General features: G+C 40.6%; 3 protein-coding genes across 3 annotated transcripts in view; 2 read left to right on the top strand and 1 right to left on the bottom strand.

Annotated features, from left to right (window-relative positions):
• The window catches only part of KIF4A (kinesin family member 4A), a 133,752-nt gene that overhangs the window by 55,344 nt on the left and 64,905 nt on the right, over positions 1-13,503 (top strand). The window lies entirely within an intron of this gene.
• On the top strand, positions 9,541-10,185 carry LOC117658446 (histone H2B 8-like). The gene has a single exon (XM_034406587.3). It carries the CDS (start codon positions 9,573-9,575, stop codon positions 9,951-9,953), a length of 381 nt encoding a protein of 126 aa, XP_034262478.1. The 5' UTR covers positions 9,541-9,572; the 3' UTR covers positions 9,954-10,185.
• On the bottom strand, positions 10,596-11,222 carry LOC117658442 (histone H3). The gene has a single exon (XM_034406584.3). The coding sequence runs from the start codon at positions 11,187-11,189 to the stop codon at positions 10,779-10,781; it is 411 nt and encodes a 136-aa protein (XP_034262475.1). The 5' UTR covers positions 11,190-11,222; the 3' UTR covers positions 10,596-10,778.

The following is a 13,503-nucleotide window of genomic DNA, read 5'->3' as shown; positions in this document are numbered from 1 at the left end:
ATATGCCTGGACCTTTGTCCAATTGCATCGGATCTGGATATTTCAATGGCCGCTTTATTGTCTTCATGCATAATAAATGGTAAAGTGGGTTTCTTCCAAACATCAGTGATCAGATCATTGAACCATACAAGGTTATTTGCAGCCTTGGACAAACAAACATATTCCGCTTCTGTAGTAGAAGTGGCTACTAGTTCTTGTTTACCAGTATACCAGTAAACTGGACAATCATTCAATAGAAAAACATAACCAGAAGTACTCTTTCTGCATGATGTATCACCAGCCCAATCTGCATCAGCATAACAAGTAATTTTTGGTTCTCTGTCATTATTGGGTTCCAACATTAAACAAAAATCTAATGTACCCTTCAGATATCTTAGAATTCTTTTGACAACTTCCCAATGATACAAGGTTGGTTTACTAACATATCTTGACAATAGATTGAGAGGTAATGCAATATCTGGCCTAGTCCAATTAGATATATAAAGGAGTGAACCTATAACTGATCTGTAAAATGTGTTGTCTTTAAACTCAGGGGAAGATTCATCAGTGTTTCTAAGAAAATCAGTTTGCATAGGGGTGTCACAGGTTTTGGCATTATTTAAGTTACATTTGTTTAGGAGTTCGATGATTTTATCTTTCTGTGTAAGTTTGAATCCCCTTTTAGTTTTGTTAATTTGCACACCAAGGTATTTATTCACTTTACCCAGAGATTTCAGTGAGAAGTGTTCATTTAACTTATTTACAAAGATTTCCCTGCTCTCTTTATGCTTTCCAATGTATAAAATATCGTCCACGTAAATTAATACAAATTCAATATGATCATTACTCTTTTTTACAAAGAAACAGTTATCAGCAGTGGTGGCGTTGAAATCCATGGTCTTAAGTACTTTTACCAAGCAATCGTACCATCTTTTGCCGGATTGCTTTAATCCGTACAGACTCTTATTTAATAACCAAATTTCGTTCTTATTAGTGTATTGACTGTGTGGTGCTCTTACATATATTTCCTTATCTAATTTTGCATGTAAGTATGCGGTCTGTATGTCATATTGGAATACGTCCAGATTGAGTGCAGATGCTACTACAAGGGCTGTTTTGACACTCTCTGTTCTCACTGTGGGTGAATATGTATCAGTATAGTCTTCTGGATATTTTTGTGCATAGCCTTGTGCAACTAGTCTAGCCTTGTATAAGGTATTGCCTCCTTCTAAGTTCTTAATTTTATAAATCCACCTGGTACCTATAATTGTTTTATCCTTAGGTGCGATCGCAGGTGTGAATACATTTAATCCTTGTAAACTTTCCATCTCTTTTTCCATAGCTAGTTCCCATTTTTCTCTTTCTTCACGTGGAAGTTTCAATACTTCTTCATATGTATTAGGTGTTATTTGTTCTCCATTCATATGCATTATGTAATCTTTGTATTTATTTGGTATTTGGTTTCTATTGTTTCTAATAGTTCTTTCAGGCTTGCTATGGTTATCATGCAAATATCTAGCTTCCTTTTTTGTTAATGTGTCTGTCTTTATTTTATGCTGACTATTAGTCCAAGTTTTGGTTTTGTTCTTACTTTTGTTAATATTTTGATTTTCTGTTGTTCCTTCCTCGCAAGATATCGTATCTTTACATTTATTAGGAAATATTTCATTAAGGTGCAATTTTGACCAATTGGCCTGTTCATGGAACACAGCTGTTCTGGATACTATAAATTTGTTATTACTATCAATAAATCTGTACCCTTTGGTTCCAGTTTCGTATCCCATGAATCTTAATCTCCTGGATACGTTTTCTCCCTTTCTCCTCAATTGTTTAGGTATGTGTACGTCTGCAGTGACTCCAAATATGTGCATGTGTGATAATTTGGGTTTTCTATTGTACATCACCTCATATGGTGTCTTATTCACAATACTGGACCAGGTTCTATTTTGAGTGTAATTCGAATAATGTAATGCCTCTGACCAAAATTGTTTGCCTAAACCAGCATCCTCTAATGTGCACCTAATCATGGTTTGTAGTGTGGAATTTTTCCTCTCTGCAACTCCATTTTGAAATGCAGAAAAAGGATTGGACGTGAAATGTAACATTCCTCTATCCTTTAACCATTGGGAGAATTCTTTAGACATGAATTCACATCCCCTATCTGTCATAATTTGCTTTATTCTGATATTATGTTGTGTTTCTATACGTTTGTAGAATTCCTTAAATTTCTGAAATGTTTCATCCTTGTGCTTTAATGTGTAAACAAAACCATATCGGCTGTAGTCATCCACTATTGTTAGGAAGTAACGTTTTCTATAGGTAATTGAGGGACTTAATGGACCAACTAAGTCCATATGTACCAAATCAAAAATATTGTTAGTTGATCTGTTAGATTTTTTTGGTCTGGGACTGGTTTTTAGTTTGGTGGATTTACATACTGAGCATTCCAAATAATTTTCACAATTTTTTATTTTGACACCTTCTGCGTGTTCAGTCATTTTTTGTACTACAGGAAAGCTTGCATGTCCTAACTTCCTGTGTAAGATGTGAGCACACTCATCATGAATTGGTTTACCTATTTTTGGTTTCTTTTCCTTGTATGTATTTTTGTGATCATGAGTTATTCTACACTCATCACTGTCACTGTTACTGACATTTTCATCATCTGCTTCAATACAATCTTCCATATTTGAATCAATGTTATGTAAACATCTTTCTTTAGTTATCAGATAGGGTAGACCTCCTTTTATCATTACAGTACCTACATTTGTTTTGTTCTTTTCTATAGTTGCTTTCCCCTTTGAGAAAACTATATTGATATCAGATTCTCTGCTTAATTTTATGGCACTTAGTATGTTGTGAGGTATTTCTGGGATTAATAATACCCCCTCTATTTTCCCTAGACCAGGCAAGGTCACATTTCCTTTGCCTAGTACTTGAACCTTTTCTTGATTAGCTACCTTTATCACAAACTTATCTTCTATAAATGAAGATAATATACTTTTGTTGTTGGTGGTGTGATTTGTTGCACCAGAATCAATAAGCCAATTGTTATTCTCATCCTGCTGTGTTCTGGTGCTGTCTTGTTTATTTAGCCCATTCAGTGACCCAGATTTCCTCTCTTTTGAATTTTCTCTACCCCTTCTACCTTCTTTGTAATTTGGTGGACTTCTATATTTGTGTCTATCTGTGGAAGATTGTCTGTAATTATATTTGCTCCTATATTCTGGTCTATGTCTCTCTCTTGAGACTTTGGGGCAGTCTCTTCTACTATGTTCCCTGGATCCACAATTGTAGCATCTAAAGGCCTCATTATGTTTATCTTGAAAGACTACTTTCCTAAAAGGTTTGTGGTCTGTTTGATTACTGGATCGATTTTTTCTTGAATTGTCTTCTGCTATCAATTTGTTAGATAGACTTTCTATGGATAAATATCCCAAATTAATGGTATCTAAGTGTGACATAAAGCTATCCCATGATGGATCAAGTGAATTGATAATAACACTTTTCATTGTTTGATCTGAAATCACTTCCCCCCTCAATTGTAGCTCAGCTCTTATTTTGTTTAGATTTATCAAATGCTCACTTATAGAAACCCCTGGTTTTACTCTAGAGGAAAAGAAATCCTTAGACATTCTTGTGGTTGTAGCTACGCTATCGCTGTGAAATAGATTAAACATGCATTGAATTATTTCTGATACAGTTAGGTTTGGTTTGATGCTATGATACATTGCAGGAGACACGCTAGATATTATTATGAAAAATGCTCTATGATGTAAACAATCTATTTTTAAAGTCCAAGGTCTTCTTGGAGGGCTAGTTATAAAGAATAGTAAATTTTCTTTCATGAAAATAACCTGAAGCTGTTGATACCACTCTTGTAAATTAATGCCATCAATTCTAAGTTTTGGGAAGTCACTGGGTAAGTTACCTACATTATTCTGTCCATTACTTACAACCTGGGGCAGTCCGTGATCTCTCAAGTGCAGGAAATTACAGAACGGCATTGGGATGCTTGCAATGAGTCTGCGCGGTTCTCTGGCCAGTTCAAGTCCTTCTGGGTCGTCTACGTAGTTTCGCACATGCGCGTTGCTCATTTCTTCTTTGGTGGCGTCGTGGAAGGTTCTCTCCCTTTCAGCTCTCTCGATCCGCTCCTCCTCAGATGAGTCGGTCTCTGGCTCGGTTTTTGGGGTTCTGGTGGTGGCGACGGTTCTTTTCTTCTTTTTGTGTGCGTTGGTATTCGATCTTGCCTGTGGTGTAGGGCGAAATCGGCATGGCTCTCTGGGCTCGGGCGTCGTCGCTTTCGAAGTCAGGATGGGAGCGTGCAGGTCTTGAGTCGCCGGTTTGATTTCTTGCTTCTTCGTAGATGTCTTGGTAATTTTCAGTCTTGGCCCAAAAGCAGCAAAAAGCGTTTTCATCGCTGATTTTACTTGAGATTTTGTTAAATCGTCTTCACTTTCTGATTTTGGATCATCTGAAGAGTTTGAGACTTCTTTCTCACTTTCTTCGTCTGATAGTGTTTTTCGCGCCAGAAATTTTGAACTGAGCGTTTTGATTGGCTCTGCTCCATTCTCTTTTGAAGTTCGTTGAAACCAAGATGGCTGCCATTCAAAATTTCGCGCGGGATCACATCTTTTCTTTTTAACAACTATTTTCTCAGTAGTCATCTCACTTACGGTTTTTTGATCTTTGGGTTTTTCTTTAATGACGTTTTTCTCTCTCGCTGCTCCGCTGTTCTTCAGCATCTCCTGGAGGTCCGCGATGAGACTTTCATCATTCTTTTGGCTTTTTATTATCTTTAATATCTCTGACCTGAGTTTGTTATTTTCTATTTCGATTTCTTTCTGGTCATTATTTTCACTCATTAGTTCTTCTTCTTCAGTGGTGTATTCTTCGGATTCTCTCGAAATCGCATTGGTGGATTCGTTGATCATCTCTTGATCAGTTTCTATTTCTTTGCTGTAGGCCCTGGTGTTGGGCCTATCTTTCTTGGACATTTTTAATTACTTATTGAGTCAATTAACCATCCTCTGCTACCAGCTTGTTGCAATATTTTCAGGATCAGACTCAATAAGGATAATAGGAGTTAGAGCTTTAAATATATTTCTTTTTAATTATGATAGGCATTCTATATTCACTGAATATTCAAGGTAGAAGCGACGAGAATGGTGAGGGTGGCTCCTTATATATACAAGGGGTGGAGCTAGGAATGGGAGTGGTAAGTTATGAATACATTAAAGTCCAAAGAATAAGTTAACCTCTGATGTTCCATATATACATTATTTACACATTGGAGAATAAGGCATTTACATCTGACAGTAAGGATACCAGCAACAAAGTTACAGTCATAAGTGGGAGGAGATGGATGATAGGAACGATGAGAAGATTAATAGTAGTGCAGACTTAGTGAATAGTTTGACATTTTTGAGGGAATTATTTGTCTAGCGGAGTGATGGCGTTCGGGGAAAAAACTGTCCTCGTGTCTAGCTAGTTGTTCTGGTGTGCAGTGCCCTATAGTGTCGTTTTGAGGGTAGGAGTTGACACAATTTATGTCCAGGATGCGAGGGGTCTGTAAATATTTTCACAGCCCTTAGTCCAGGCTCCCATTTTATTCTCAAAGAGATGTTGATGGGGATAGTTTTACAATCTTGGATAGCAGCTTCAAAGATTTCCCTCCTTGCCACAGGCACCTTGGAACCCAGCACATTCCTCCGGAGGAGGAGATGACGATGCTTTCAGGAATGCTTGGATCAAATTATATAAATTGTATATTTCTGCACAGGGTAGCTTACTATCGATATTGCCAGTTTGTTATATTTTTATCGATTTGGTTTATTAGATTTTTTTTTAAAATCCTGCCTTTACTACTTTAGAAGATACTCAAAAGAGGTGGATGGATATAACAACCGTTTCTCTTTCTATTTTCCACACAACAACCCTGCGAGGTAGACTGAGAGAGAGAGAACGATTGGCCCAAACTCACCCAGCCAGCTCTCATGCCTAAGGGAAGACTAGAACTCACCATCATGCCTAAAGTGGGACTAAGATGTGGGATACACAGCATCACCGCCAGATAGATTTGTAACTGGCTGACGAATCTTACTCATACTTAACGGTACTAACTACATCCACGTGGAGGGAAGTAAGCAGTGGGGTACCACAAGTTTTCGGCCCAGGACTCTTCAATATCTTCATAAACGACTTAGATGGGGGAATAGAAGGGGAACTCATCAAATCTGCAGATGACACCAAACTGGTAGGAATAGCCAACCACCCCCCAGAAGACAAACTCGGGATCCAAAAAGATCTGGACAGACTTGAACAATGGGCCCTATCCAACAAAATGAAACTTAATATGGAGAAACTTATCTCCTTCGTCGCTGTCCACTTGTGGCTGCGGGGACGTGCTTGGCTCCGGGCCTATACCTTGGCCTTCGGTGTCCTCCGGAGGCATTGCCAGAGAGGAGGGTCCTGGAGAGGGAGGCCTTGCCAACTCCTCTCCCTCACTCTCGGAGTCTGCATCTGTCGATAGCCCAGGCTCAGGCAACGGAGCCACAACACAAAGCTAGCCATGATCTCTGACAGCAACCAATCAGGATACGCTTCCTGTGCCCCAGGAAATTCAAAGTCAGAGAGGGTAGAAAACCCAGGGACTCTCAGCATCTCTTCCCTTTTTCCGCCCAAGATCTCCAAGGCATGTAATCCTGTTCATCAATAAACCTTCTTTCCAAGCAACTTCCATGAATCCAGTGTCATTTTCCCCCATTTGGAGTTGAACCCAGAAAGGATATTTCTTCCAACAATTGTATTGTTTACTGGCTTCAATGTTGGTCTGTTCTGGATCCTGGTGTTCGTCTTTGCTCATCTGGGGTGTTGATGATTGCTGCTGAGGGTGGTGTTTTGGTATTTTTGTTTCCTTTTTGGGTGTCTGTGTGTAAACGTTGCTTATATTTATGTTCCCAATTCTTCAGGCTGAAGCTTTGCGGTGTAGGAAGTTAGCACCCACCCCTTTCCTAGAGGAATGAAATATTTTGGGAAATATTAAAAAGGCAGAATATTATGTTTCCCTGGATGAGAAATGGAGAAGCATGTTTTAAAGACGAAGCAGCTCCCATCTTCCTGCCCCCACCCTTTGTCAATGGCCAGAGGCAGAAACTCGGTCTTTGTCAATGGACCATCATCTGCAACACAATAGGACCCAGCTAGCAACAGAAACTCACCACATGGCACCTGGGAAGATTACAACAGCCAGCAAGGCTAGCTAAGACCCCCACCCCCTGGGAGTCTGACAATCAATCAGGATACTCTTCCTTTGCCCCAGGAAGTTCAGAGCTCAAAGAGGGCATAAAACCCAGGAACTCGCTTCATCTCGCCCCTTTTTCTGTTCAGGAACTCAAACCCTGTGTTCCTATCCACCATTAAACCATCTTTCCAAGCAGTCTCCATGTTTCCAGTGTCTTTTTCCCCACTTGGAGTTGAACCCAGAAGGATATTTCTTCCTACAGCGGGATGCAAAACCTCCGAGCACTTTTATGTTGCTCAAATAAATCCTATTGGTCTCCTTTTCCTGCTGGGCTCCAGCCTCGCCCTTCCCTGTGTTTATGGGAACTGCCATATGTCCAAAGCAGAAAGGATGAGAAGCCTCAGCAAAGGCAACCCCCCCCCCATGTCCTGCTCGATGACCTTGAGTGTACAGGTAATCCTCAACTTACAACAGTTCATTTAGTGACCCTTCAAAGTTACAACGATACTGAAAAATGACCATTTTTTTCAGACTTATGACTGTTTGGAGAAATATCCATCTGGGTTCAGTAGTTCCAGAAAGACGCTGGAAACATGATGGCTGTTTGGAAAGATGGTTTTTAATGGTGGAACAGGATCACGTGCCTTGAAGATCTTGGGCGAAGAAAAAAAAAAGGGAAGAGATGCTGAGAGCGCCTGGGTTTTATGCCCTCTCTGGGTTTTTGAATTTGAGCATGTATTCTGATCGGTCGTCAGATTCCCATGGGGGTCATGCAGGGGTAACTTTGTAGGTTGTCTGTGTCCCAGGCTTGGTTGACTCTTGCTGGGTGATGATGTCTTTGGGCAATTCCTACTATGGCTCTGCCTGAAGGAGGTAGATCTTTGTTATGTAGAATAGACTGGCTCATTGACAAAGCCCAGTGGGGGACTGAGTTTCTGCCTCCCTTTTACGGGGAAATATTCTGCCCTTTTAATATTTCCTAAAACATTTCATTTTTCTAGGAGAGGGATGGGTGCTAACTTCCTACATGACCAATGCAGCATCCCCAATGTCACGTGATCCAAATTCATTTGCTTGGCAACTGGTTCGTATTTATGACGGTTGCAGTGTCCACTCTCGCGACCTTCTGACAAGCGGTTAACGGGGAAGCGTGTGACAAACTTAATGGCTGCCATAATTCCCTTAACAACTGTGGCAAGAAAGGTTGTGGGACAAAACTCACTTCACAAAAATGTCTCCCTTAGCAACATAAATTTGGGGCTCAATTATGTCATAAGTCGAGGACTACCTGTAGCCATGTAACCGTTCATTTATCTACGAATAGATAAGAGTCAAGCTGAAGGGAATTCAACAACAAAAAATGGACAAAGAAAAATGTGACTGAATCAACACTTTTAAATATGTTTTATGTTTGTTTTATGTTTTATTAAATGTATATACCGCCCTACTTCCGAAGGACTCAGAGCGGTGAACAGGCACAGAATAAAATACATAAATACAAAAGTTAGAAACAATTTAAAACCAAATTAAATTGGTTTTAAATTTAGCCCAAGACAATTAAAAAAACCCCATAATTTAAAACAAATTAAAATTTCAGTTTAAAAAAATTAAAAAGAAAGGGGAGAAAATTAGAGAACATAACCTCAAACCTATCTATGGAGATTCTCAATCATCCCATGGACTATTTTTTCCCCTTTTTCTTCTCTTCCTCAGGAGAAAAAAAAAATACCAGTCCAGTTGCCTTTTGAAAAAGCCTCTTTGAGACAACCTTAACCATAAATTCTTTCTCAAGAATTTCCCATGTCTGAAAAAAAATAAAATTAATGTTAATATTAATTAAAATTAATATTGTTAAAAATTAATATTTTATTATCCCAGGAAGAATATTAATAATATATTCTTCCTGAGGAATTTTGGGAGGTGAAGTCCTCAAGTCTTAAAAGTTGCCAAGTTTGGAAACCCCGTTTCCAAGCTCATATTTCGAGCTCATATTTCAGTGTATTTCGAGCTCATATTTCAGTGTATTTCAGCTCAGCATTGTTTTTTCTATCAGTCCTATCTTCCGTGGAGTTCAAATTGGCAAGCATTCATTGGATAGGCGTTTAAATTCCCACTAACCAATGCGAGTGCGACTCTCCACAGCCCAGCCAATAGGAACGTTTCTTTCTTAGCCCATAGAAAACCCAGCATTTGAAAGAAAAAAAAAAAAACGTCGCGCGCCACATTCCTCCCGCAGCCAATCGTCAAGCAGACCTCCGAAGACCTCATTTGCATACAGCTCTTATAAATACGAGCGTACGGGACTAGCGGCCGTCAGTGCGATATCCCGATTGGTAGAGTGCGTGTCAAGATGCCCGAGCCAGCGAAGTCAGCGCCGGTGCCCAAGAAGGGGTCGAAAAAGGCCATCACCAAGACGCAGAAGAAAGGCGACAAGAAGCGCAGGAAGACCCGAAAGGAGAGCTACTCCATCTACGTCTACAAGGTGCTGAAGCAGGTCCACCCCGACACCGGCATCTCCTCCAAGGCCATGAGCATCATGAACTCCTTCGTCAACGACATCTTCGAGCGCATCGCGGCCGAGGCTTCCCGCCTGGCTCACTACAACAAGCGCTCCACCATCACTTCCCGCGAGATTCAGACGGCCGTCCGCCTCCTGTTGCCCGGCGAGCTGGCCAAGCACGCCGTCTCCGAGGGGACCAAAGCCGTCACCAAGTACACCAGCTCCAAGTAGACGCACCGGACCGCAGGGAAAACTTAACCCGCCAACCCCCCCAAAGGCTCTTTTAAGAGCCGCTCACTTCCTTCTGAAAGGGCTGCAAGCGCTTTATAAGCTATCCTGCGAGTGTTGCTTAGAAGCAAGTTATGTATAAATTTATTTATTGTCACCAAATATTTAAAGGACTTACGCCATAGTAGAAAAGGTATTTCTTGGTATGAAGTATAGTTAACTCTGGAATTAGCGAATAGAATAGGAATTTTGTATTGGCCAAGTGTGATTGGACACACAAGGAACTTTGTGCATATGCTCGCACTGTACATAAAAATAAAAGATACGTACAAGAATCGTAAGGTACAACACTTGAGGGAGAAAATGGGGTTTTTCGACATTTAATCACGAGAAGTGAAAAGATTATTAGCCTCGCTAGACAGCTCACTGGCTTAAGCCTTAAAGACATCGACCTTGCCAAATCAGAAAAGTCGGCAGTTCGAATCCCTATATTATATATATGTCTTCTAAATGAGTTGGGACTAGATCCCCCAAGCTCTTCCAACCGTTACCTGCTTAAAATTATATGGGGTGGGTGGGCAGAGGGTGGTAAGGCCTCGCCTTTAGAAGAGTAAAAAGTTAAATTTGAGGTTAAGATGGGTTCCTGCATTTTTTTTTTAAATGAACAATTTTATTACTTTTAGAAAAGCAAGTGACGGGGTTACGTGGTGAGGAAAACGCACATAACCATTCTCAACTTAGTTTTGGGGGGTAGTTTCCAGCACTCTTTAGGACTGTTTGATGGCTCTTAAAAGAGCCTTTTTTTAAAATAAAAACGAAACGCGTTCTTTACGCCCGCTCTCCGCGGATGCGGCGGGCCAGCTGGATGTCCTTGGGCATGATGGTGACGCGCTTGGCGTGGATGGCGCACAGGTTGGTGTCCTCGAAGAGCCCCACCAGGTAAGCCTCGCTCGCCTCCTGCAGCGCCATGACGGCCGAGCTCTGGAAGCGGAGGTCGGTCTTGAAGTCCTGCGCGATCTCGCGCACCAAGCGCTGGAAGGGCAGCTTGCGGATCAGCAGCTCCGTCGACTTCTGGTAGCGGCGGATCTCCCTCAGGGCGACGGTGCCGGGACGGTAGCGGTGAGGCTTCTTCACGCCGCCGGTAGCCGGAGCGCTCTTCCTCGCCGCCTTGGTGGCCAGCTGCTTGCGGGGCGCCTTCCCGCCGGTGGACTTGCGAGCGGTCTGCTTGGTACGAGCCATCTCGATGCGAAGACAGAAGAGGGACCACCGCTCCGCACGCCGCAAAGAGAAGAATTGAAAATAAACCGCCACCGGCCGCGCTATTTATACACTGCTCCCTTGGTTTTGATTGGTGGTCGTTTTCAGCCAATCACGTGCTGAATTTAAATCTGCCGCTCGCTCGCTGCGGGGATTTTGAAAGTGATTTTACGGAAACGCGGCTTTTTCGTTGTTTAGTGCGTTCGTTTTTTTCCAGGATCAAGGATAAATGTGCAACAATTAAAAAGTCTCTTAATTTAATTTAATACTTAAAAATAATTAATAGCTCAATTACTCAGAATAAATCACGATTCTATTTATTCCCAGTCAGTTAAGAGCTTAACTTTCGATGTCAATTAAAGGAAAAAAGAAATCACAGTCCCTTTAACGTAATGATTCCTAAAAACAAAAAATAAAATAAAATAAAAAATCTCGTGAGAAAAATAATTTTGTTTAAACGTTCTCGTTGGCTGGTGCCTACCCCCTCCGCTTGTTTTATGCAGTCAGAGGAAGGGAATATAGGGCGGCCTTCTGCCCGACTTGGAAACGAAGGACTATTAAACACATTTGACACCGTGCAGTTTCACACGTATGTCAGATCGTAGGCTAACAACATAGCTAAACAATCCTGGTTTAAAACAAAAATAAGGAACAGAAAAGGCTGCAGGGATAAGGCGCTGCCAAGCCACTACAATCCTTTCGGACTTTTGAATAGCCAGCTTGTTCTCTTGGCAGGGTACTAATAGAGTAAGAAAGAGCATTTTTTTGTGGGGGCATCTACCCTTTGGAACAGGTTACCCCCAGGGATACGAATGATCCCAGATCTTCGTACTTTCCGTCGTGCACTTAAGACCTTTCTATTTCACCAAGCCGGGCTAGCATAAATCTCTTCTAATTGTTCTAAATCTTTATTTATTATTTATTTATTTTTATTTATGTATTTTTATATGCCGCCCTTCTCCGGAGACTCAGGGCGGCTTACAATGCATTAAGCAATAGCCTTCATACTTTTGTATATTTTTTCATACAAAGTCAGCTTATTGCCCCCACAAACCGGGTCCTCATTTTACCCACCTTAGAAAGGATGGAAGGCTGAGTCGACCTTGAGCCTGGTGAGAATTGAACTCGCAGTAATTGCAGGCAGCTGGATGTTAAATGCTGCCTTAGTAGGAGGCATTAGCCTCCTACGTCACTCAGGCTCCTTATGCTGAAAATTCTTAACCGATGAACCAAATTGGCTTAATCATCTTATATTCACATTTTATATGTACGTTATTTTAACTGTTCACCGCCCTGAGTCCTTCGGGAGAAGGGTGGTATAAAAAATAAATAAATAAATAATATACTAATATCCATATGATCCATATAGTAATATAAATATACTACATAGTATACCACATTAATATAACTATATTATATAGCTAATATGTAGTATATAGTCATATATCTATGTATTAAATAGATACGATCATAGGTATACTATATGCTACATACTAGCTATATAATACGCAGTAATAATATAGTCTATATTAGGTAGATGCTAGAGATATATATGCCAGGGGTCTCCAACCTTGGCAACTTTAAGCCTGGCGGACTTCAAGTCCCAGAATTCCCCAGCCAGCAAAGGCTGGGGAATTCTGGGAGTTGAAATCCGTGCTGGCTGGGGAATTCTGGGACTTGAAGTCCGCCAGGCTTAAAGTTGCCAAGGTTAGAGACCCCTGCTATATGCTACACACTAGCTATATAATATGCAGTACTAATAGTCTACTATATAGACTATATAGTGGTCCATATTACAGCATACACTTTAACATATTTTTAAATTTTAATTTTTAATTGGTTTGTCATTTTAAACTGGGGCCAAATTAATATATATCCTTTTAATTGTTTTTAATGTTTGTATTGTATGTTTTTATCTGGCTGTACACCGCCCTGAGTCCCTTGGGAGAAGGTGCTGTATATAAATTTGAAATTAAATAAATAAATAAATAAATAAAACATACCATACAGTACAGAATGCCATATGATATATAGAGTATTAGAACATAGTATAGTGATGTTATAGTATACTAACTATGCTAACTATAATCAAGCCAAAAGGAAAACCTTCAAGGATGAGAAGATGACCTAATCTTCAGCAACTGATTTCTTTTCACATCTCGGATGTCTAAGAAACATCGGGGAAAGGAGGAAAATACGCGTGGGAAAATTCCATTCATGCGAGATTGGCCTTCAATGACGTCATGTGATCATCTTCGCCAGGGGGGCGTGGCTACTGGCGTCCATTCATTTCATG

This window comes from Pantherophis guttatus, chromosome 4 (assembly GCF_059756535.1).
Source record: "Pantherophis guttatus breed Tessera chromosome 4, ASM5975653v1, whole genome shotgun sequence".
Lineage (NCBI taxonomy): Eukaryota > Metazoa > Chordata > Lepidosauria > Squamata > Colubridae > Pantherophis > Pantherophis guttatus.
The sequence above is the reverse complement of the archived record's forward strand: the minus strand, read 5'-3'. Positions and strand labels throughout refer to the sequence as shown.